Source organism: Ammodytes marinus (assembly GCF_949987685.1).
Source record: "Ammodytes marinus genome assembly, chromosome: 5".
NCBI classification, from domain to species: Eukaryota; Metazoa; Chordata; class Actinopteri; order Uranoscopiformes; family Ammodytidae; genus Ammodytes; species Ammodytes marinus.
The window spans coordinates 4,212,379-4,236,492 of record NC_137234.1 but is presented as its reverse complement, the minus strand read 5'-3'; the positions used below and the strand labels follow the sequence as shown (position 1 = coordinate 4,236,492).

General features: G+C 43.3%; 2 protein-coding genes across 2 annotated transcripts in view; both read right to left on the bottom strand.

Annotated features, from left to right (window-relative positions):
* aass (aminoadipate-semialdehyde synthase) overlaps window positions 1–24,114 on the bottom strand; it is a 519,315-nt gene that overhangs the window by 331,768 nt on the left and 163,433 nt on the right. The gene's annotated exons all lie outside the window — the stretch shown is intronic.
* Window positions 4,424–15,824, bottom strand: LOC307250657 (E3 ubiquitin-protein ligase TRIM21-like). Its single transcript, XM_080027791.1, has 3 exons — window positions 15,734–15,824; window positions 12,166–12,994; window positions 4,424–5,635 (listed from the first exon to the last, which is right to left on the bottom strand). Exons 2-3 carry the CDS (start codon window positions 12,983–12,985, stop codon window positions 4,698–4,700), a joined length of 1,758 nt encoding a protein of 585 aa, XP_079883917.1. The 5' UTR covers window positions 12,986–12,994; window positions 15,734–15,824; the 3' UTR covers window positions 4,424–4,697.

The window sequence follows — 24,114 nt, the reverse complement described above, 5'->3', positions numbered from 1 at the left end:
AGGATACAGCTTGACAATTTATTTCGTTATTGGGATCCTTTTCTGGCTGCAGCCTTTGGATAACATGTGACAACCAACCCCCCAAAAAGTGTGACGACCAACCCCAATTTCTTGCTAGCATCAAGGCCAACAACCATCTGCCAACTAATTAACTAATTAGCTTGCTAATCACAATCTCGACTATAATTTACCCTTCACACTTTTTATGAGTAACAAGTGTTTTGTTATAAACCCATTGTGTAAAAGCCTAGAAGAAAAAAACTGAGGAGCTAAATATTTTCAATTTGACATGAAAAACACAAACAGTCCTCTCACCTCAAATTCAGCAGTCTAACTCCAAGGAAGACTATGTAGGTGTCCTCTGATCCCAATTCTGGATATTTACATACCAAAATTTCACTGACAGCGCCAACTGGTTCCGAGATATAACGATTGTGACAACCAACCCGTGTGACATTTTACCCCGTTCTCCCCTATAAAGCATCTACAATAACAAACATTTACAAATATACAACATAACCAAAGAGGTGAAATCACTGGGGTATTTTAAACTATCACTTGTATTACCATGCATGAGTTCTAGAATATTAAAACTTAGAGACATCTGAAAGTTCAGGAGGTTAAGAGTCCATTTAACACACTGGTGGAACAGTTGTTTATACATGTGCATGTGTCAGGATGCAGTTTGTTATAAACTCCACCAGAGGGCAACCTCAGCTGTTATCTATTCTGCTCATGTCACCGACTCAAACACAACTCAACATATAATCTTTACATGACATGGGCTGAAAATGAGGATATTATAGAGCGAGGCATGCTACAATTCATGGTCTGAACGTTTTTCTCTGTCAACTCAAACACAACTCAACATATAGGTTGCGTTCCGAATCGCAAACTCTTTCTTTTTTCTATTCTACATACTACATCCGACGATAAAAAGAATCTAGTTAGGATGCAGTAGGCATACTATTGGGACATACTTTTCTCTCTTATTTCATCATAACATTGCGCCTTGATCTTGCCTCTTGCTTTTATATCCGTCGCATCCCCGTTTGTTTTCATATGGAGGCTTCGTCGATGTTACGTCACTTCACGTGCGCACTGGATTGTGGGTCAGAATCGCCCAAATAGGATGCACTTTTCAACACTAACAATCTTGGCCGCATGAAGTAGGACATCCGGGTACTTCTAACCATCCTAAATCTGGCCATAAGAATCGGGACATCCTAAATCTTTTTTCTACATACTATATAGTAGAAAGTATGCGATTCGGAACGCAACCACAATCTTTACATGACATGGGCTGAAAATGAGGGTATAGAGGCATGCTACAATTCATGGTCTAAACGTTTTTTTTTCAGCAAACAACTTAAAAAAAACTATTAGGGACTTCTTAGACCATATGAAATTGTCAGAAAGGTTATATTTTGGGACCTGTAAATGACAGTAAACAATATGCATTATTTGACAAATGTTTTAGATCACACTTAAACCAATCCTACTTCCATTTAAGTTTTTGTGTCCTTTTCCAAACTCACACATCATGCAGTTCTGCAGCTATTTGAAACTGGGGTCATCCCGTTCTCCAGATTTATACAGCACCAAATGGGAACATGACTACAAGTGAGTTTAAGAAACACCATGAGGGGAAAACTAGACAATATTACTAGAATAAAGTTGTAATTTTAGGAGAGGAAAAAACTACTGTACACGTGTATGTCTTTCTCTGTCAGATTTTATTCATTTTAACTTTGATATAACACCTGCACAAATGACCAGGATTCTTCGGAAAAGTAAAAAAAAAGATTTCCCCCAAACATTATTATATATTTCTTTTAGCAAACTCTTCATTGAAATAACATGTATTCGTAAAGAGATTATCTATCCATGTACATTCAAAATGACGATATTCATGTGCATATAAACATAATAAATGACAACTAAACACTGACACTAAAAAAGCTGACATTCTTTTTATTTAAAAGTTTTTTAAATTCGGGGGCGCCCTTAGCTCAGTTGGTAGGGCGTCCCCCCCATGGGCCTCGGCCAGCAGCGGACCCGGGTTCGATTCCAGCCCGCGGTCGCTCTCTGCATGTCACTCCCCTCTCTGCCCCATTTCAACTCTGTCTCTACACTATCAATAAAGCATAAAAATGCCCAAAAAATATCTTTAAAAAAAATAATAAAGTTTTTTAAATTGCATTGTAAGTCATCTGATCTTTGTCTTTATTGTGGATATTAATTGATTCTTAATTTTAACATCCAAAATTAGTCAGGAACAAAGTATCACTTTTTAAGTAATAGAGCAAAAAAGAATAAGAATCTACAACAGTTATTTATCTTAAAGGGGCGGTCAGTGATTCTGGAGAATGCTTGTTATCAAAATCACTTTTTGTCAAAATCTGTGAATTTCTCCTCATGATCCGCTTGCTCTCCGTACTGTGTTGGGGCTGAAAAAAATCCCAACTGTTTATACACAGCCTAGACTCTGTAAACGGGCATGTTGCTAGCTACAATAGGCCCTTTGTTTATATAGCCATTGTTTACATACCAGTGTACAGAGCATTCTCCAGAATCACTGACTACACATTTAATGAACAAAAAATTAGTAAGGCAAAACAAATATTTGAGAAGAAAACACTCTAGTTATTGCTATTTTTATGTGTTAAAATAGGCATCTAAAAATAGCATAACATGTAGCAAAGTATATTCAATATTTCCAAAATGTTTCCCCTGTGTTTGAGTCAAAGATATTGTATATTCAAAAGGAGAGTGGAAAAAAACACAACAAGAATAAAAAACAAAACAAAGCATATATTTACAGAATTCTTGTAAATATGACGGCTGTCCCTGAGCCAGAATTTTCTCAGTCGAATCAGATCTGCCCGTTTAATCCAGAGATTTGACTGTTAGTTACACAATTTGGCAATCAGCAAAGTGTATTGGAGTTAGATATTTGGGCGTCCCATCAACACCAACACTGTGGAAAACACAGACCTTTGAAAACGCCATTGTATGTAAGTACAAAAAAACGTATATAGTGCTTTTCACAGATAGGGTCACACAGTGCTTTATAATGTGCATAGTAGATAAAAGCATAGAAAAATACATCAAAGAATGAAATTAATAAAACAAAAACACAACAGATAAAAGACAGAACTTACCCAGATGCCTAAAGCCTAAACAATGGAGTCTTCAATTGACCCTTAAAACAGTCCACACTAACAGAGCATTCCAGTGTTTGGGTGTCAAAGTGGCAAAGGCTCTATCCCCACATGTCTTCAGTTGAGTGCGTGGCATGGTTAAGAACTCGGGAAGAGCCGCTACACCATTGCATTCTCAGACAATGACGAGGGAAGATTTTTTTTTTTTTAACCTTTATTTACCCAGGCAAGCAAATTAAGAACAAAATTCTTATTTTCAAATGCAGCCTGAAGGGGAAGAGGGAGGGGAGTGCTAAAAGTGAAAACAAGGTTATATATATAGGGGAAGGTGGGGTGAGTTGTTCAACTTTTTACTCAAAGTGATTTTAAAGTGAGGCCTTGACAGTTATGTCTCCAACTCAAATATGTACATATATTTCAGGATGTTGTGCATCCCTGGCAATAAAAACTTTGGATCTGGAATAAACTGTTTAAGAAATATAGCTTTCGGAAAAAAAGTTGTCTTGTCGCACAAATCACCCCAATGACAAAGTCACCATCATCATCTTTCTGGCCATCATCAGTGGTGTCGTTAAGTGGAATTGAGATGTCACTCTCTTCTGAGCTACTGTAGACAATCACTTTCTTTTGGTGACCAGCGTATACAGCCATGCCACTGGCACAACTCTCAGAAATGTACTTTGCACTAGTTGCTCCGTGCTTGTGGAACCAACTGCCACCTGACAAATGTGATTCCCCCTACATTTCTGCCTTTAAATCAAGGCTCAAAACCCATATGTACACCCTGGTGTTTCCTCCCCATTAACTATCTTACCTCTGCACTACTATCTGTGTTTATGTGGATGTATGGGCTTTACGTCTTTTATTTTGGTTATTGTTATTGTACCTTCATTGTTTACCTACTGAATGCACTATGTACAGCACTTTGGACAGTGCAAACTGTCATAAATGTGCTTTTCTAAATACATTTTACTTACTTACTTACTTATAACTCACCCAGGCCCTTGCGCACAAATCACCCCATCCCCAGAATTTTGGATAATAGGCATGATGCAGCAATTTAGGGTTGACATTGTGCTAACTATATAGACTCAAAGTGTAGCATACCAAAGCACTAAAACATGTGTCAAATGTTTTCAAACGTGTCTATAATTGTTCAGACACAATAATCAAAAAACCTTGATCATGGAAATTTTACTTTGAAAGGCAAAACACAGTTTTTTGAGCTTAAATGTGCTTATATCTTATTCCTTGTGTCTCCCTTCTTTACAGGATGAGTCAAATGGATGGCTCTTCTTAAATATGTGGTCACATTTCCAATTTCTTCCACGGTTTTCTAGAAACAAGGGGTTTTGCAACTTCCAAAATGCACAATTCACCCCACCTTCCCCTATATTCCTTTTTTTTTTATATATAAAATACACTTAAAAAAATTCAATATAATACAATACAATAAAATAAACAGTTAATCAATAGGGTATGACAAGAAGGGCTACTAGCAGGTGCAGGAGTCAACTATGATTTGTTGCAGATTTAGTTTGAAGACAGAGAGAGAGGTGAAAACAGAAAGTTTGAGGGTGTTTTGAAGGGTGTTCCAGTCAAAGGCTGCAGCGAACCGGAAGGCACTGCGACCAAAGACAGTGCGGACTTTGGGGATGGAGAGGTTGAGATGATCAGAGGGGAAGAGTTTTTACCACCATCATTGGTACAGGGACCAAAGAGTGAGTAGAGTTCCTCAGTGAAGGAGCAGCCAGTGAAGGAGTAGATAAGAGCTGAAGTATCAACATCATAAAAGGAGACCAGACCCTCCTCATAATCCACAAACACCCCCATCTTCTCTGGCCGAGACTTCAGAGAGAGACGGACTGAAGGGCCAGCACAAGCATAGTACTCATCGTCATTCCTTAGAATTATTGCCCAGCTACCATTCTGAGGCCTCAGTGTGATATTTCCCTTCCTGTTGATCGACTCTGTGGCCACTCCTAAATCCCACGCAGTCTTCCCTTTAACCTGAACCTCGTAATACAATCTTCCTGAAGAGAAACTCTGTTCTGATAAGACATTAGGGCATTTATCAAATCTCTCTCGATAGTTTGGGAGATTCTTCGTAAGTTCACCACAGTGAACTTTTTTTCCATCATAGGACAGGATGAGAGAATCATGTGCTGTATCAGGATCAAGTGTCACGTCCACTGCGTACCGCTGGAACTTCTTGAGTTTGGCTTCAGCAAGCAGCTTCTTCATCTGTTCACTGAGTTTCTCCTCCAGCTGATTCACAGCTTTAACCACAGTCCCTTCATATGAAGGTGGACGGACGCTGATCTCTGTCCAGTCCGTGGTTGGCAGAGCAGCCTTTATGTACTGGAAGTTTTGGAGAAGATGGTGGTGGTCTTCAGACTGTGAGAGCTGCTTCACCTCAATGCTTCTCTTCTCCAGCTCAGAGATTTCCTGTTCCAGCTCTTTGATGAAGCCTGTGGTGAGAAAAGTCAAGCAAACGGTGATATAGTGTATAGCATCAGGTTTATTTTCAATCAAGAATAGCAAGAATTCTCCGCGGAGAGGTCACCGGTTCCAACACACGTAAGTATGTTACAAGAAGTGACGACTTCTTCCTTAAAACGCCATGTATTTAAGGAACATTTGCCCCCCAGGGGGGGAGGCGTCTAACAATGGTTCGAAAGGGGAGACAGGTAGAGAGGCAGACAGTTCTAATGTACCTACTTAACCATGGGAGGAGTTTGGGCATAGGACAATAGGAGTAATTGTGAATAAGTTAAACATAGGCGTGGCTGTCCGAGTGGTGGTTTGGGCAATCTACATCTCAGTTTCAGTCACAAACAAACATGCAGTATATCCAATTACACTTATAAGTCTATATAAAACAATGGTTAAGTAAGCATTTCAATATATGAGTTCAGAGATATGTCATATGCAATATTTCCCACTATAAAAACCTCGTAAGGAAAAAATATAAACCCAGGACACACAAAATGAGAAATTTGATCAATGGGAAAAAACCTCGATAGGCGTTGTTTGAGGAAAACATTAAACCAAATTTCTGTGTAAAAGAAACAAAACAAAAGTTTAAGGCCAAAGATACAAAGAAAGCAGAAACCAAAAGACGATAAGGCAAAATAGTCCTAGAATGCCTGTAAAGTTCAAAAAGCCCCAAGGGTAGCAGAAAAGGCACGGACAAGCAGCAAAAGCCACCACTGGAGGCAAAAATCAAGTTCATCGCCATCCAAATAAGGACAAACCTTCGCTTAAGGTCATCTGCCAGGGTGTAGGGAATAGGGGAGCTGTGGAGGATGTGGGGAGCTGATGGCAAATCCAGTCATCAGGGTGGTGGCTGCGTAGTCGGAGGAGTGGGAGGGGTTGGGGTTGTTGGTAGGGAGGGGGGGGGGGGTTGTGGAGCGGGGAGGGGGGGGGGTAGACATTTCCATCAGGTCTGAAAGCATGGAGGGCGCACACTGTGCACTCTGGACGGAGATGAGGGTCCGGTAGACAGACAATAGGAAAGCTGTGTTTCACATCTGGATGGGGGGGGGGGGGGGGGGGTTGGCCAGGCACATCAAGATTAATGCCCAAAGTGAGGTATGGCGTCGTCTGGCTCTCCATGGAGCGAGGTGGTTTGGCCGTCCTCTTCTTCGTCGTGGCTGGTTTTTCCCGCTGATGTCGTCTGGTCCAGGCTGGTGGGCTGCTGTCTTGTCGTTGCTGCCGCTTGATCCGTCTGGCATGGATCCAGGTGGTCCGTTTCTGCAACCTTTACGGCCGTCATGGTGGCGAGGAGGAAATGAAAGGGTCCCGTCCATCGCTTGCTTAGTCAGAACCTTCGTCTGGGAGCCTTGACCACAAAACCGATCCTCGGGTGGTGGCTGGTCGTGATAGTGCATCTTTCACCAGTCGTGTAGCCAACTTGGCCTTGCTCTGAGGCCGGGTGCCGTGAAGCAGAGTCAACCACCAAAGCTCCAGGTCTGGATGGGACAGTGGAGGCTTTTCCAGACAGGACAGGACAGGGGAAAACACTGCTGCTTTCACTGTGACGCATCGATCGGACCTGCAAGGCCAACAATGTAAACTGTGGTGAAACATCAACAAGTTTGCAGCAACATGTTGATAATGTGCAGCAAATAAAACAAAACAAATTACAAAGTTAGTTGTGTTAAAATGAGTTGTGTTAGGATTTAGGAAAACCACAGAATGTGAGAAACAGTAAAAAGAAACATAAAAGAAAACAGGTATAGCAATAGAATGAGATAAGCATATTTCCAGGGAAATAATCAGCACCTACAAGAGTCGGGAAGCAAAGATGAAGTTAGTAGCAAAACAAGAAACAAGTTTAAGCAAAGCTTAAACGATCGCTGCGCGCAACAGGAAAACTGAAATACACACCCAAGTGTACAGAGTTAATCCAAACAACAACAAAAACACAAACATACAAAAATCAGGCATTCAAAAATGCCGGCAGCAAGGTGACCAATTTGTTTAATGGTCAGGCAGACGCCAGAGTTGTCACACACAACACCGAGAGAGAAAAGGAAAGAAAAACAAGCCAACCGACTGATTTTTGGCAAAACCAGAGATCAGAACTCTGCAGTTCTGACACATAAAACACCTCAAACTCAACCAAACTATAACAACAACAACAACAACAACCCTCTCACTGTCTCACATGTGCTGTGAAGCAATATGCAGGCAAAACACAGAACACAAATCACAAAATAATGCAACAAAGAAAACTAAAATCTCTCTCTCTTTTTTTTTTTTTTTTTTTTTTTAAACACAGAACTCTCCACTGTCAACAAAACACAACCAAAATTGAGGCCCAACTCTGCCCTTATGCTTTGTTCACAAGAAAGGAAAAGTTTCAAAGGAGTTAAAACCTGCTGGAGAAAAAGAAAAATTAGTACAAATGAATGCAATGTAGGAAAAGCTTTGAGGGAATTTGCTATACAGTAAGTGGGCTATCAGTGGGCAAGGGCAATAGCTTGTGTGGTGTGCAAAAGGTGTCGGTGCATCTGTGAAACAAAGCCAAAGAGATGCCTGGGGGGGGGGGGAGCATTTACATCAAACTGTGGCTGAAATGTTCAGTAGGCTAAGAAATGTAAAAGCATAGGTGTCTGTGCTTTTGAGAAGTAAAATGGGCAAGTCGGCTGGACCTAGAGAATGTGATTTTAAAAGACCAAAGGTTACTGTGCATGTTTATCCGGGGTGTAAAGAGATGTAAATGAGTGAGTTGGCTTGAACCAGGAAATGTAGTTTTTAAAGCAGATCAACTAGTCCCCTTTCTAAAAGGAGGCAAGATGTAACCAAAATTAATGCTAGAAACGTGGCAAAAGTGACACATGCATGTATACAGGCTAGGCCAGCTAAGACAGCAAAAATGTGAGTAGCCTTCTTGCTACAGAGGATCCATGTATACACAGGAGGTGTAATCAAGGCATTTGTTAACAGAGTCAACTTAGATGGCAGTGTCCCTGTCGTGCTGAAGGGAGACTGAAAAAAACAGACAGAACAAATTATTTTAGAGATGGGAAGAAAACAGCATTAAATCAGGCAAGTTTAGCAAAAGTCCCCAAAGTCAGGAAAACATTGGGGGAAAACACAGTCAATCCCAGTAATTTACACATGGTGAACACAAGACAAAAGGCCATGGTCAGGACGGAGGATTAGACAAAAGGAAGATGCAAATGATGAGATGGTTGAACTAAGCAAAACACAGGGAGGATACCACACCTTGGAAGTGGGCCATAGCAGACGAATAATAACAAGAGAAATACTCTAAGCAGAAGGTAAAAATGGCCACCTTGGTTGGCCCAAAAGTGTTTAAAAGTAAATTGGTAAAATAGCGAACCTGAAAGCCTACATTCGACTGAGGCATATCCATAAGCTAGGCTAGATAGAAGAGCAGACATTCACAACAGTGACCTAGGGAATCGTCGCTTACCAACTGGAAGAGTGTTTGACGCTGCTCCTCTGCTGGAGAGAGCAGCGGAAATGAACATGGAGCCAAAAGAGCCCACAGGAAAAGCCTCTGAAAGAAATCACACACTAGCAAAATCAAGTGAAAACACGTCAACCAGCCCCGAAGGCCGGCTCCTGTTTTTGCGTGTGGCTAGGTCAGCCACAGAAAATGACTTTGCACAATGTTCCCTTCAACAGGACAACTCCAAACTCAAAAAGGAATTTAAAACAGATAGGCAGCTAGCTTTAGACAAAGTTAATGGCAAGGCCATCTGAACAGGGAATTAAATGGTAGCTAAAAGACATATGATGCCTCAATATCCTAAGGCTACAGGCCTGAATGCTAAAAGTAAATGGTTCGAAGCGTCCTGTGGAGCCTTCGCTAGTCAATTGTCACCACCACGGATGGGGCAATCTCGCTTCCAGTGCCCGGATTTCTTACAATGGAAACAAGTATCGCGGACAACTTTGTTATTACGAGATTTGTAGTTGTTTGAATTGTAGTTCTTATTTTGTCTGAAGCGGCCATTTTGGTCCCGCCCTCTCTCGTTTGGCGTGCCCTGAAACATCGCGAGGGACGAAGCATGTCTTTGTTGTTCCTCTGCTAACATTGCAAGGGTTGAAGACACCTCGAGGCTAGCTTTGTGCTTTGCCGTTGCTTTCTCTTCCAACGTCTCCTCATCCTGCTGCATTAGAAACTGTTCCACGTGGTCTGCGTAGTCCTCGATCAGCTGCATCTTTGCATTAACCCATGAAACACACAACTTTTTAATCATATCAGCATTTCTTTTGTGCATACCGCTAAAATATGCGTTACGTAAGTGAGCTTCATATGCTGTAACCAGTCCTTCGTTCAGATAAGGCAAGGTAGATAAAGGACTCGTTGGTGCTGGCTGGAGCATGGGGAGGGCACAAGCAGCGTTAGTGGTAAAATAAGGATTTGTACTCACCAGGGGAAGCTGAATCGGCTGTGGTTGGAATGACAAACCTGAGCGTGTAAGAGAAGCGGGCACAATGGGGGGCTCTTTTCCGGGCTTTAGCCCTCCGCTTTGGTGGAGCTGTGCCAGAGGATACAGTGGCAATGCATTGTCGTAAGGCGGTGGGTTGGGGTTGGCAACGCTGATGGTGACGGTGTTGCCGGCCGACTCTGTGGGTGCGTCCGCCGAGGGAAGCACTGGGGCCGGAGCTTCTTGTATTGTGGGGACAACCGCTGTTGGGACAGGGTGGGTCGGTGCTGCTGGTGTGAGGCCTGCGGGCAATACCGCCGCTGTCCGTCGGAGCGGGCCAGGGCTTCTTGTATCATGTAAATCGTCCTGTAGTTTAAGGCACTGGGAGACACAGTTAATCTTATCTTCAACGGCTGGCTGACACTTATTAGCCCGCCGATTAGCCTCTTCAGACCAGTGGGTAAATGCCAGCCAGTCGGCCCGGAAACGTTTAGACTTCCGTTTGTGACTACTTTGTTCTTCAGCTCCTTGTAACTGTGCTTTCAGCAGCTTGAGCTGAGCGACGCTAAAACTACCCCCTATTGGAAAACCAAAGCGATGCCAATCTTGCATCTGTGTCACAGCTGAATCCCCATAATTCGTTCGCATATATTGTATACAAGGCGAATTTGGAGTGACTAACTCGGCTCGTTTGCTAAAAATCATCCCCATTGTTATAAACACAGAAATAAGCCCACAATTTTCTTACCTTTTCCTTGTGGTACCGTGGCTAGTTAACACAAAGCAAAACAGAATGAAAAACAACAAGACAATACAAAAAACAAAGACAAACAATAAAACACTTATGAAATTTCAAAATTCTTGCTATTTGATCGAAAACAAGCCCCACCAACACAAATATCTTGGTCTGTAAAAGGGTTAACAATTCTAGTTTAATCTCCCAGAAGGACCTGTTTAATAATTCAGGCTTTCCAAGAAAACTAAAATCTCTCTCTCTCTTTTTTTTTTTTTTTTTGTAAAACACAGAAAAGTTTTAAAGGAGTTAAAACCTGCTGGAGAAAAGAAAATTAGTACAAATGAAAGCACTGTCCAGCTGCTTGTCCCGGTCCGTCAACCGAACAAGTAACATTACCAATTACTAAACTACCTAAAACCTTCCTCTCAACCTGCTCAGTTCAACTTGAACAAATAAGACTAATTCGTCAATTCCAGTCCAGTGCTTGGCGGAAGGCCATTCAGATGCATTAACAGTCACACAGCACCCGGGCCGAAGCTAACTCGTGGCTGTTCACTTTGGCGTTCTAGCTTTATTACATTAATGGTTAATTAAAGTTCATGCTCACTACCAAGTAAATTTAAACGGGAGAGTTTCGCTCCGACTGTAGTGTAAAAATTCCTACAGAGATGTCCTTAGAAGTAATCCTTTAACCCAATTGTTGTTGCTTTAAAACAAAACATATTCTCACATACCGATTCGGAGGAGATGACAGAGTTCCCCACGGGCCGGCCAACAGAGGTCCTCTCTGTCCCGAAATGGAAGGGCTTGCTGTTGTCCGGTCCCGTGGACCCTCTGCCGGTGTTCTCCTTCCTGGAATTAACTCGCCAATTACTGTGGTGAGAAAAGTCAAGCAAACGGTGATATAGTGTATAGCATCAGGTTTATTTTCAATCAAGAATAGCAAGAATTCTCCGCGGAGAGGTCACCGGTTCCAACACACGTAAGTATGTTACAAGAAGTGACGACTTCTTCCTTAAAACGCCATGTATTTAAGGAACATTTGCCCCCCAGGGGGGGAGGCGTCTAACAATGGTTCGAAAGGGGAGACAGGTAGAGAGGCAGACAGTTCTAATGTACCTACTTAACCATGGGAGGAGTTTGGGCATAGGACAATAGGAGTAATTGTGAATAAGTTAAACATAGGCGTGGCTGTCCGAGTGGTGGTTTGGGCAATCTACATCTCAGTTTCAGTCACAAACAAACATGCAGTATATCCAATTACACTTATAAGTCTATATAAAACAATGGTTAAGTAAGCATTTCAATATATGAGTTCAGAGATATGTCATATGCAATATTTCCCACTACAAGCCTTTAGCCCGTTTCTCTGTCTCTCTCTGCTTCTGTTTGACGGTGTTGATGAGCTCGGCCTGGCTTCTCTCCACAGATTCCTTCAGAGCGGTGAAGACCTGAACACCATCTGCTGTCTCTCTGTCTGCACCTTCGTTACTGAGCTCCACTGAGCGTCTCATCTCCTGGATCTTCAGTTTTCTCTTCTTGATCATCTGCTGAACTTCAGCCTCTGTCTTCCCCAGCTTGGCCTTCTTTACTTTATATTCTTCTTTCAGAGGAACAACTGCATGTGTCTTGTGGTCTGAAATAGTGCAGAGCATGCAGACACACATCTGGTCGGTCTGACAGAACAGCTCCAGAGGTTTATCGTGCTTCGGACAGATCCTGCCTTCCAGGTTCTCCACAGGGTCGATCAGCTCATGTCTTTTCAGGCCTGCCTTTGTCAGATGAGGCTCCAGGTGAGTGTCACAGTAGGATTCCAGACACACCAGGCAGGACTTCAGGGCCTTCAGTTTGGTTCCAGTGCAGATGTCACAGGGAACATCTAATGGTGTGGCAGCTTGTTGCTCTGAGCTGCTGCTGCTGGCTTCCTGTTGAGCTGACGCTCTGAACTGAGCAGCCATCTCAGAGATGAAGGTGTTGACCAGCAGCTCAGGTCTTGTGGAGAAAACCTTTGAACAGTTGGGACACCGACACAAGGCATTACTATTCCAGTGTTCAGTGATGCAGTTTTTGCAGAAGTTGTGTCCACATGGGATGGTGACTGGATCAGTGAACACATCCAGACAGATGGAGCAGAGGAACTGATCTTCATTCAGCAGACAGCTGGCAGCAGACATGTTTACAATCTAAGGGAAAAAAATTTGAATTATGATTCGTTGAGAACATCAATATTAGTGATAGACGTAGGCATTCATGTCTGACAAGTATGGAATCAATGCTCGCTGGTTTGGGCCTAGATAGCCTGGTTAGGGTTGAAGGAAGGGTTTTTGGTCAAATATTGTAACTAAGAATTGCAGAATAATTGGCACGAGCACTGCTCGGTACCTCCCCATGTTAACTACAGCACTGTGTGAACAGTATCCACTATGTGCATACTGCAATCTAGTGGATACTGCTACAGGCCAAACCCATGATTGCAGGCGGTCCGGATTCCGATGCCAAATGCACCCTCCCAAAGAAGGTCCTGAATCCGCAAGGACTTCTGGTCAAGAATGGGCTAGAGAATTCTGACCAGTGAATGTGCTCCCTCCTCTCCGGTGGGCTCAGGAACCCTCTTATTGGCCAATGTGCCACACGTTTCCCCATCCGAGGCGTGAGGAATCTGTAGTCACCGCTTTCCGATGGGAAGGAACCAAGCCCATGGGAGACCCCTCTGGAGAGGTACAGTTGTGTTCAAAATAATATCAGTGTGTTTAAAAAATTGAGTAAAGATCAAAATCCTTATCATAGGTTTTATTTCCAAACACGCAAATGCATTGGGGACACTGCACATTCTATTCCAACTCCAAATATGAAGAAACATTCGTCAAATGTTTCTTCATCTTTACAGAAAGTGAAGAAAAAGGAATATTAGACTGTTCAAAAAAATAGCAGTGTCTGCATTTTTCTTTACAACTCAAACACTTACTCTATCAACTGAAAAATGCATGAAGATTTAGCTTTTCTATGAATCACTGAACTAATATTTAGTTGTATAACCTCTGTTTCTGAGCATCTGTGTTGCAGGGAGCCGACCAACTTATGGCACCTGTGAACAGGTGTTTCAGCCCAGGACGATTGGACTGCATTCCACAATTCCTCTGCATTTCTTGGTTTTGCCTCAAAAACAGCATTTTTTATGTCACCACATAGGTTTTCTATTGGATTAAGGTCCAGGGATTGGGCTGGCCACTCCATAACGTTAATCTTGTTGGACTAAATGGTGTGATATTCAAAAGACTAAGACTAAATCAGAATTTGCTGCCAAAATTAACACTGGTTCAGTGATTCATAGGAAAGCTAAATCTTCATGCATTTTTCAGTTGATACAGTAAATGTTTGAGTTGTAAAGAAAAATGCAGACACTGCTATTTTTTTGAACAGTCTAATATTCCTTTTTCTTCACTTTCTGTAAAGATGAAGAAACATTTGACAAAAGTTTCTTCATATTTGGATTTGGAATAGAATGTGCAATGTCCCCAATGCATTTGCGTGTTTGGAAATAAAAGCTATGATACAAATTTTGATCTTGCCTCACTTTTTTAAACACACTGCTATTATTTTGAACACAACAGTATAACTCCATGGCTGCAAAGCAAGGAGACACTGAGGGAACACTTTAACTTAACCATTTCTGTGCCACTTTGGTTCCAAATGGAGCCCATTTATCCACATCTGGAGGAAGCGCAAAGATAAACGACACAAAGAAACTACTAAATATCCGTGGTGCCAATGACAGACCTAAAGGCAGCACTCTGAACTGGTAGGCTTGACCTCTGAAAGCAAAGTGCAGGTACTGCCTGTGATGTTGTGCAATTAGCACATGAAAGTATGCATCTTCCAGGTCGATGCACATGAACCAGTTCCCCTCCCTGATAGCATGTAGCACAGCGTGGAGCGTGTGAAATTATAACATTTTCAGAAACTGGTTTAACTTTCTTAACTCCAATATTGGACATAGTCCACTGTCCTTTTGGGATCAGAAAATAAACTGAATGAATCCCTCTAGCTGTGTCATTTGATTTACAGCCTCGATTGGCCCTTTTTCTAGGAGGCTTGATATCTCTTGGCTCTGGGTCAAAGATATCGGGGGGTGGAGGGGGGGTCATACTGCAGGGTGGGGGCTGGTGTCAGAACTGGAGTTTGGTATCCCTGTGATATTGTGACTAAAACCCAGGTGTCTGTGGTTCAGTTTGCCAGCCACTGAGGGGTTTGTTGGGAATACTGACCGTCCACCCTCAGTGTCTATGCTCCCTGGAAAAATGCATTCTAGCCTCTATCACTTGGAGGCTACGTTCAAGAGTTTGCTGTGCTGTGGGCCCAAACATCGCCCTGGGTCCAGAGGGAGGGCACAGAGGGCTGCTCTGCACGGCTCAGCCAAAAGAGACTGGGCCAGCCACACCTCACGATGAGTCAGTGTCAGAGAAGACATGAGCCTGCTAAGCTCCCTACTCATGTGGGCGAAAGCCTGCAGTGAGGTATCATAGTGGCCTTGCGCAAATGTTTTGCATGAAGGACCCTACTGAAAAAGGCGCTTGCCTGGGCAGGCGGCAGTTGTGGCATGTCTAAACACGAACGTGAAAGGGCCATGCCACATGGCTTGACTAGTACCATGCCAGTTTACAGAGCTTAGGGTGTGTATTAACACTGTAATTATTTTCAGCCCACACACAATACATACAGGCAGTGGATCGTGGGGAGATATTCACTTAATTTGACAGACAGACATCAATATCACCAAAATGGATTTTTCAATTAGAAACAGATTATACAGGAAAAAAACAAGTCAGAAAAGTTAGCTGTGACTGCATTCCTTCTAGCCGGAGTACAGTCTCTGTTGTTCAGTTTTTACTTCTATATTTAGTATTTCCGGGCGGTGTACTCACCAGCGTTTGTCAGAGATTCTGCTGTTTAGTTGATAAAAACCTGATGGATTCAGTTGAGTTTGTCTTCAGAGAGAAACAGAGAGACGTGTCTTGACTGCAGCTGTGCTGAAGCTCAGACAAACTTTAACTTTCATTTCAGGTAAAGTGACGCTGCAGCAGCTCTCCTGTTTCAGTGTTGCTCCACCTCTTAGTGCACCTCTAAGGGTAGATCTAACTTTATAATACGTCCATAACGTGCCCAACTTTCTTAATTTAATTTAATTGTTTTAGAAAAATGTGAAAAAAAACATTTGCTTGGCTCTTGTTTTGTTGACAGTAAAATCATTTAAAATATTCAGACTTTTTTTCTTTCACAGATTTTAGAAGAATTTGTCTATTCAAATAATATGTGTAAAACATTGAAGTCACCAGAATGAATGCAGCGGCTTGTTAATGCAATTTGACTTTTTTTTTTGTTAATCTAAATGTTTGCCCTTGGTTTACTTCAACAGGGTCCCAGAAGAGTGTTTCCATAATAAGCTTGTTTGGGGCCTCTTTTGAGAGCCGCGCTGACAGTCAAATTCAATTACAACATGATGCCAACATCCCTGCAAACACTCCCTACTACTCCCAGAGAAACGCTAAGGCTTTCAAAGTCACTTGTGTCCAATGTGAAGAGCCGGTCGTTCATGTCACCGTCTGGAGCCTTTTCACGTGCTAAAATAAGAGTTTCCCCCTCGGTCCCCGGAGTGGACATGAGCAAAGTGAGCGCTGTGGGGAGGGAGGGAGGGGGAGAAAGAGAGACAGAGACAGAGAGACAGAGAGAGAGAGAGAGAGAGAGAGGGGGAGAGAGGGAGGGAGAGAGAGAGGGAGAGAGAGAGAAACATAGAAAGAGAGATGCATAGGGAGGGAGAGGGAGGGAGAGAGAGAGGGAGAGAGGGAGAGAGAGGGGGAAAGAGGGAGAGACCCAGAGAGGGAGAGTGAGAGAGAGAGAGAGAGGCCCAGAGAGAGAGAGAGAGAGAGAGCGTCTATTGCAAGGCTGGCAGCCTCAGGTCTTGTGTCTGTGTGACACTATGGGCCACTACAAAAGCACGTCCTTTCTCCCCACTGTGGTAGAAAGAAGAAAAGAGGAGGGGCATGATCGGGAGGAGGAGGGTGGATTCTAGAGATACACAAAAAAAAGGAGGACTGGCCTTTGGAAGCGGCCTGGCGCAGATGCCCAGGGCCGGAGGATTAGGCTGCGGGGTGTTGGTGACGTTCTCCCGGCTCCTTTGGTTGTGGCCCTTTGGAGGCTCTCGGGGTAGTAAGCTGCGGGCCGGTGTGCCAACAGGGCTCAGTGTGTGCCCCACATTTCAACTCTGCACTATCTAATAAAGCTTGACAATGTAAAAAAAATATCATAAAATTAAAAAAGAAAAAACACCACCAACAGCACCAACCTCACGCAGGGTGTAAGCTAACTATCGGGAGCAATTTGGGGTTCAGTGTCTCTTTGCCCAGGGACACTTGGACATGTGGCGGGGAGACGGGGGATCGAACCACCGGTGGCCAACCGCCCTACCTGCTTCGCCACAGCCGTATAAATAAACATTATAATGATATATTTTGACGAAATGCATGAAAAACTTAAGATATTCCAAGGTTAGCTACTCACATGCAAGGGTAAAATGGTGAACAACTTAAAACCTGCTTAACTTCATAGTAAGCTTTTGTTACTATAAGCATGGCTGTATGAGATAGTCTTGCACGTGTTTAGTTGTCTACATTTTCTCTTTTAAACAATTTGTTTAATTGTGCCGCAGGAATATATATAATTTCCCTGATCCTCACACATCATCCTCATACTTACATCGCCCAGTGCTGAGAGGGAGAGAGAGAGAGGGAGGGAGAGAGAGAGAGAGGGTGAGAGAGAAGAGAGAGAGAGAAAGAGAGAGAGGGTGAGAGAGTGTGAAAGAGAGAGAGGGTGAGAGAGAAGAGAGAGAGGGAGAGAGAGTGAAAGAGAGAGAGAGGGAGGGAAAGAGAGTGAGGGCGGGAGAGATAGGTAGAGAGAGAGAGTGTGTGAGAGATTGTGAGAGAGAGAGAGAGAGAGGAGAGGGACAAGAAGCAGATATTCTCAGAGCGCATTGTGAGGAGGAATGCCATTGAATTTGGGTGTTTTTTTCATGCGCCAGCCTCTTTTGTGTGCAGGCCTAAGGAAGTCCATTGTGCGGGGCAGACACCCTGAGAAAAGAGGGCGAGCTTGGAAGCTGTTGTCTTGCCGGTGCTTCTGCGTTCGCTAACTCGCTCGCTCACACACACACACACACACACACACACACACACACACACACACACACACACACACACACACACACACACACACACACACACACACACACACACACACACACACACACACACACACACACACACACACACACACACACACACACACACACACACACGCTCGTTCAGGCCCTAAAAAAAAAACCTGAATGAATCTCTGCCGTCGGAAGCAGCCGGCCCGAACCAAGAGAGACAATGCCACTGGGCTGGGGTAAACTTTGAAGACAGGCAACAATTAAAAATGCAGCTTCGCTATATTAATTATGCATTCGTGCTTTTGTCTTGTAGTTTTTTTGTTTCTTGGGAAGAGAGAAAGGGAGATTTAAGATGGAGATTCAACAGTTCTGAGGAAGAGAAATAGAGAGAATACAGTGAAAAAAAATGTGTGTGTGTGTGTGTGTGTGTGTGTGAGAAATAGAGAGAGCTTACAGTGAAAAAAAGCAAGCACATGCAAATGCTTGGTTTGAATGCTGCTGGGATGACGTAATAAAACCAAACTTTGAGAAAAAAAACAATGAATTGAAAAAAACAATAATTCTGCTCAATGTGGTTTCGCTTTTTTAACTTTAAGCTGGGGTGGAGGATTTGGGGAGAAAATGGCAGTTGGGATAGAGATTCGAATCCAAATACCTCAACCGCTCCACTTGTTCTCTTTGGTCCCTCCCCTATGGTCCCTCCCTGACACGCTCTACACCAACAAAGTCGTGCCAAAGTGAATGGACACAGTCCCAACAGCCAATAAGAACAGAGAATCGGAGCCTCGCTCTGATTGGTCAAAGTGTACAGCTCATGTTAATTTTGACCAATCAGAAATCACATACCCCAGCTTTAAGACCTATCGAGTGTTATATGCAGTTTATATATCACTAAGAATGATGTAACCAAGAATCCACTCGCTATATAAAATGTATTATTGCACTAAAACCGCCCTTTGTTTGATTTGATTTGATTGAAATTGATTTTGAACACGTAAAATAAAACAACAAAATATCATACAGAAAATAATGATGTTACACAAAAGAGAAAGCATAATCAGAGACATGATGAGACAAATACTTGATAATTGTAACAACATGTTCGAAAAAGGAGTGGGAAGAAGTGTACACTTAAAAGGAAAAAGATCTAAAGAGTTCTATTAAAGTCTCTGTTTCATCTTGCAGAGAATGTTGCTAGGTAACTCTTGAGTTAGGGCTCCAAGTTTCACTTTGCAGTCTCTTTCTCTTTAAGGCCTTTCTCTCCTCTCCCCTCCCCTCCCCTCCCTCCTCCCTCTCTCCTCCCTCTCTCTCTCTCCTCTCTCCTCCCTCCTTCACTCCCTCCCTCTCTCTCTCTCTCTCTCTCTCTCTCTCTCTCCTCTCTCCTCCCTCCCTCGTTCACTCGCTTTCAGGCAGGACACATAAAGCCGCTTTCCCAAAGGCATTGAGGTGAATTTCTGCTGGCTGCCGGCTCTGTCAGGTGGCTCTGTTGTGCTCCGAATCCAGTGGGAAACGTTTAATTCACAAAAAGCCAACTACGCTTTGAAAAATGGCCCTTGTTCGGGGGGAGTTTATGCCTCGTTTACAACCAAATCTTTCACCCCTGAGAGACAGAAAAACATGGAGTCACATAGTCTCCCCCTGTTGGTTGAGAAACGAACTGCATATGCTTCAAATTCAAGGTTATGGTACCGTACTGTATTGGAAAGTTAGTTAAAAGCAATGTGTGGTTGTTTATTCTGTTTTGTCTGTTGTTTGTGTGTTTTTTTCAAGTTGTGTGTTTATGTTGTAAAAGAAGAAACTCTATAAATAAAGTTTAAAAAAAAACAAAAAACAAACAAAAGAAAACAACGTGGAGCAGTTTGGGGTTAAGTGTCTTGCTCAAGGACACAATGGTAGAGATGGTGGGCACCGTAGATGTAATAGCAGCCACCACTAGTTTTACTACTAACACCCTCCTGTCCGGTGCAGGGGATCCAACCAGCGACCTCATGGTTACTGGGAGGAACCAGAGACCTCATGGTTACTGGGAGGAGGAACCAGAGACCTCATGGTTACTGGGAGGAACCAGAGACCTCATGGTTACTGGGAGGAGGAACCAGAGACCTCATGGTTACTGGGAGGAACCAGAGACCTCATGGTTACTGGGAGGAGGAACCAGAGACCTCATGGTTACTGGGAGGAGGAACCAGAGACCTCATGGTTACTGAGAGGAGGAACCAGAGACCTCATGGTTACTGGGAGGAGGAACCAGAGACCTCATGGTTACTGGGAGGAGGAACCAGAGACATCATGGTTACTGGGAGGAACCAGAGACCTCATGGTTACTGGGAGGAGGAACCAGAGACCTCATGGTTACTGGGAGGAGGAACCAGAGACCTCATGGTTACTGGGAGGAACCTCTTCCTCTAGGCCATCCTACCAGTTGATAATTTTTTAACTTTCTTTTCAAGGTAACCTGCAGGTGAAAGCTAGAAAACTGATTCATGTTCTTTTTAAAGTGACAAAATGACTCTGAGATGAAGCCGTTTCAACACACACATTCACGACTGTGTGTGGAGTGCAGCGAGGGGTCGGGGGTCAGGTGTGTTGGCAAACCAGGACCATGTGTTTCAAATATAAACAGGACTGTGTGAATGAAGTGCTGAATGCAACGCTCATTAGTGCTGCAGGAGCCAGAATGAGAAAAGAGTGTGTGTGTGTGTGTGTGTGTGTGTGTGTGTGTGTGTGTGTGTGTGTGTGTGTGTGTGTGTGTGTGTGTGTGTGTGTGTGTGTGTGTGTGTGTGTGTGTGTGTGTGTGTGTGTGTGTGTGTGTGTGTGTGTGTGATTGAGAGATGGTATAGTTGAAATGAACACAGAAGTGTCTCAACACATTCCTGCCTCTTTATTAAGGTGATCTGTGACCCCTGTCTATCCCAAAATAGAAAAGTTTTTCCATTGTGTGTGTGTGTGTGTGTGTGTGTGAGAGAGAGAGAGAGTGTGTGTGTGTGTGTGTGTGAGAGAGAGAGTGTGTGTGTGTGTGTGTGTGGTGGGCTAATACAGTGCATATCGGACCTGTTCCCTCCTAAAAAGGGAACTGGAGAGACCACTTAGTGCTCTTATACTCTCAGATAAAAGTGAATGGGACCGGCTACTTTCCTGAAGCCTCCTCCATTGGAGAGGCGTTTTGTGTTCCAGTGGCTGGTATGCAGAGAGCACACACACACACACACACACACACACACACACACACACACACACACACACACACACACACACACACACACACACACACACACACACACTGACTGACACACACACACACAGAGAAGCCCGGACGCACAAAGACGCCGGTAATAACAGTTAATCTTTGGAAAGATTCAATGACTGCCAACCCACCAAATCCAACCAGACCCAGGACTGTCCCAACAATGACCACCGAACATCAAAGCCGATAGGCAGAGCGGAGCAGGCCGGTTCCCATCACCTAAATCAACAGGGTCCCGGGCAGAAAGTAAACATGTCCAGGATACAGAAAGAGTCACATTGATACGGATGTTACAGGCGGCTTGTTTTGGGACTCCTAAATTTGGCCAAAACAGACGTTTCCACCGTTAATTAAATGTCCAATTAGGGTCTGTTTCTCTTTTCTTTTTTTTTAAGGGAGGAGATTTTTCTGAAGTAAACAGAAGACGTTTTTTGCACCTGCTTCATATGAGATTTAATTTTTTTTTGGCATTTTTAAGCTTTATTAGATTAAAATGGGGAGACAGAGAGAGAGGAGGGGGGATGACCTGAAGTGAAGGTCCACGGGTCGGATTTGAACCCGCGACCACTGCAACAAAGGCCGGAGCCAATATGGTACGCGCTCTATCCACTACGCCACCAAAGTGCCCTGAAATCTAGGCCTTGATTGTTACTAATTAATTTGTTTCCCGACACAAAATATACAAATATTTGAACCATTGCATTTATTCCCCGGGGGTTTATTGTTCACAAATCCAACTGAAAAGATCAGAACTAACAGCTGTCTTACTTTTTTTTTTTTTTTTCTTTGGCATTTTTATGCTTTATTGATAGTGTAGAGACAGAGTTGAAATGGGGCAGAGAGGGGAGTGACATGCAGAGAACGAACGCGGGCTGGAATCGAACCCGGGTCCGCTGCTGGCCGAGGCCCATGGGGGGGGGGGGGGGGGGGACGCCCTACCAACTGAGCTAAGGGCGCCCCCCAGCTGTCTTACTTGACACAGTCCACTACATGTGTTGAGCCAGTCACTCTGATGTTGTGAACTTGATCAACGTGATCATTGACGGCTTTGACCTCTGTGTGTGTGTGTGTGTGTGTGTGTATGTGTGTGTGCGTGTGTGTGTGTGTGTGTGTGTGTGTGACAGGACCAGCGTGTGGGCTCGATGAGGATCCCCAGAGGGCTGTGAACCTGCCTCATGACTGTTACCAGCTCCAGAGCCCAACCTCTGACCTCTCTGTCACTGGTTATAATGTGTGTGTGTGTGTGTGTGTGTGTGTGTGTGTAGGAGTGTGTATGCATCTCTGTGTGTGTGTGTGTGTGTGTGTAGGAGTATGTGCATGTGAGTGTGTGAGATTGTGAGTGAGTGTGTGTGTGTGTGTGTGTGTGTGTGTGTAGGAGTGTGTATGCATCTGTGTGTGTGTGTGTGTGTGTGTGTGTGTGTGTGTGTGTGTGTGTGTGTGTGTGTGTGTAGGAGTGTGTGTGTGTGTGTGTGGGGGTGTTAAATGACACCCAGTCTGTTCTGTTCTGTGTGACATGACCTCATTACCTCAATCCATGTATTGATAGTGGAGGGAGAGGGGAGGATTAATCCCCCGTCTCATAACACACGTATTTAACTCCTCTGCTGCTGTTTAAAGGCCTACTTCACCGGTGGAAATATGAAGGTGTATTGAATCCCTGAGATCCCATGTAGTATAAAGGTGCAAACATTTTTGAAATCGGTTCATCCAAGGCAGAACAAGTGTTTTATGGTCTCACTGTCTAAACCCTACATTTTACTAGTGTAACATCACACTATTAAAAATGTAGGGTTAGGATTAACAGGACAGCTGGGCCAAGGGAAGACTGAGGGAAGACTGAGGGAAGAAAAACCTAATTCATTATATTATAATAGCGATTTTATAATGATAGAACGCCGGTTCTGTATGGGTGAAGTATTCCTTTAAGGTTGAACAAAAATCACAAAATAAAATAATACCCTGCACCTTTCTTCAGTATAAAGTAGCTACGATTTAAAATGTCGTCATACATGAAGTTCCTGTAATGGCTGGAGGCTGATATCACAAATCAGAATATAAAACTTACTGAAAGGAATTATGTAGAATATGTTTTTATGTTTGTGTGAAGCTACCTTTTAAAGCTGTAGTGCGTAACTTTGTGTATCCACCATGAGTGGTTCTGAGTGATTACAACAACGCTTTCTGGACCGCTACCTGTCCTTATTGTGTGTGCGCTGGTTAAAAGCATAGGCTCTGTAAACAGGTATTTAAACAAATGGTAAACAAAGGGGCACACTGTATAGCGGCAAACCCGTTTACAGAATCTAGGCTGTGTATTAACACTTGATTTTTTTGGGGACAGGTAGTGGATCGTGAGGAGATATTCACTGATTTTGACAAAAAGTGACGTTGACAAAAAAGCTATTCCAGAATCACTGACTCCACCTTTAATGAAAATGTATTTTTTTATTGAAATCCAAATACTCTTACCGTTTTATTTATGTACAGGACGTTAAATAAAATATGAATATAAAAATAAAAAAATAAAGTGAAAATGACATTTCTGGGAATAAGACTTGTATTTTCCTGGTATCTTGTGCTCAGTCTAAGCCTGTTGTAAACGTGTTGACCTGCATTAGACTAAAGCAGGGCAGAGCTGAAGATGAGCCTCTCTGTTAAAAAGGTTAAAAACACATCAACAAAACCATCTTATCTGATGTCCTATAAACCCGCCCGGGAGTCTTCCCTCTGGGGATGTGTTGGTGTCCGTTGGTTTCAATGGCTAAAGCTTTTTTCCCACGAAACTTCATCCTTGGGTGGGACCGCTCTGTGCATCTGAAAACAAGGAAGTTCGCTGAAGCTTTTTCTGTGACTTTGAA

Bases quoted from the DNA above. Each gene is read 5' to 3' on its own strand.
- LOC307250657 (XM_080027791.1), bottom strand. From the start codon at position 12,985: ATGTCTGCTGCCAGCTGTCTGCTGAATGAAGATCAGTTCCTCTGCTCC. The intron at 5,636-12,165 runs GCTTGTAGTGGG...TTCTCACCACAG, and splicing joins GACAGAGAAACGGGCTAAAG to GCTTCATCAAAGAGCTGGAA.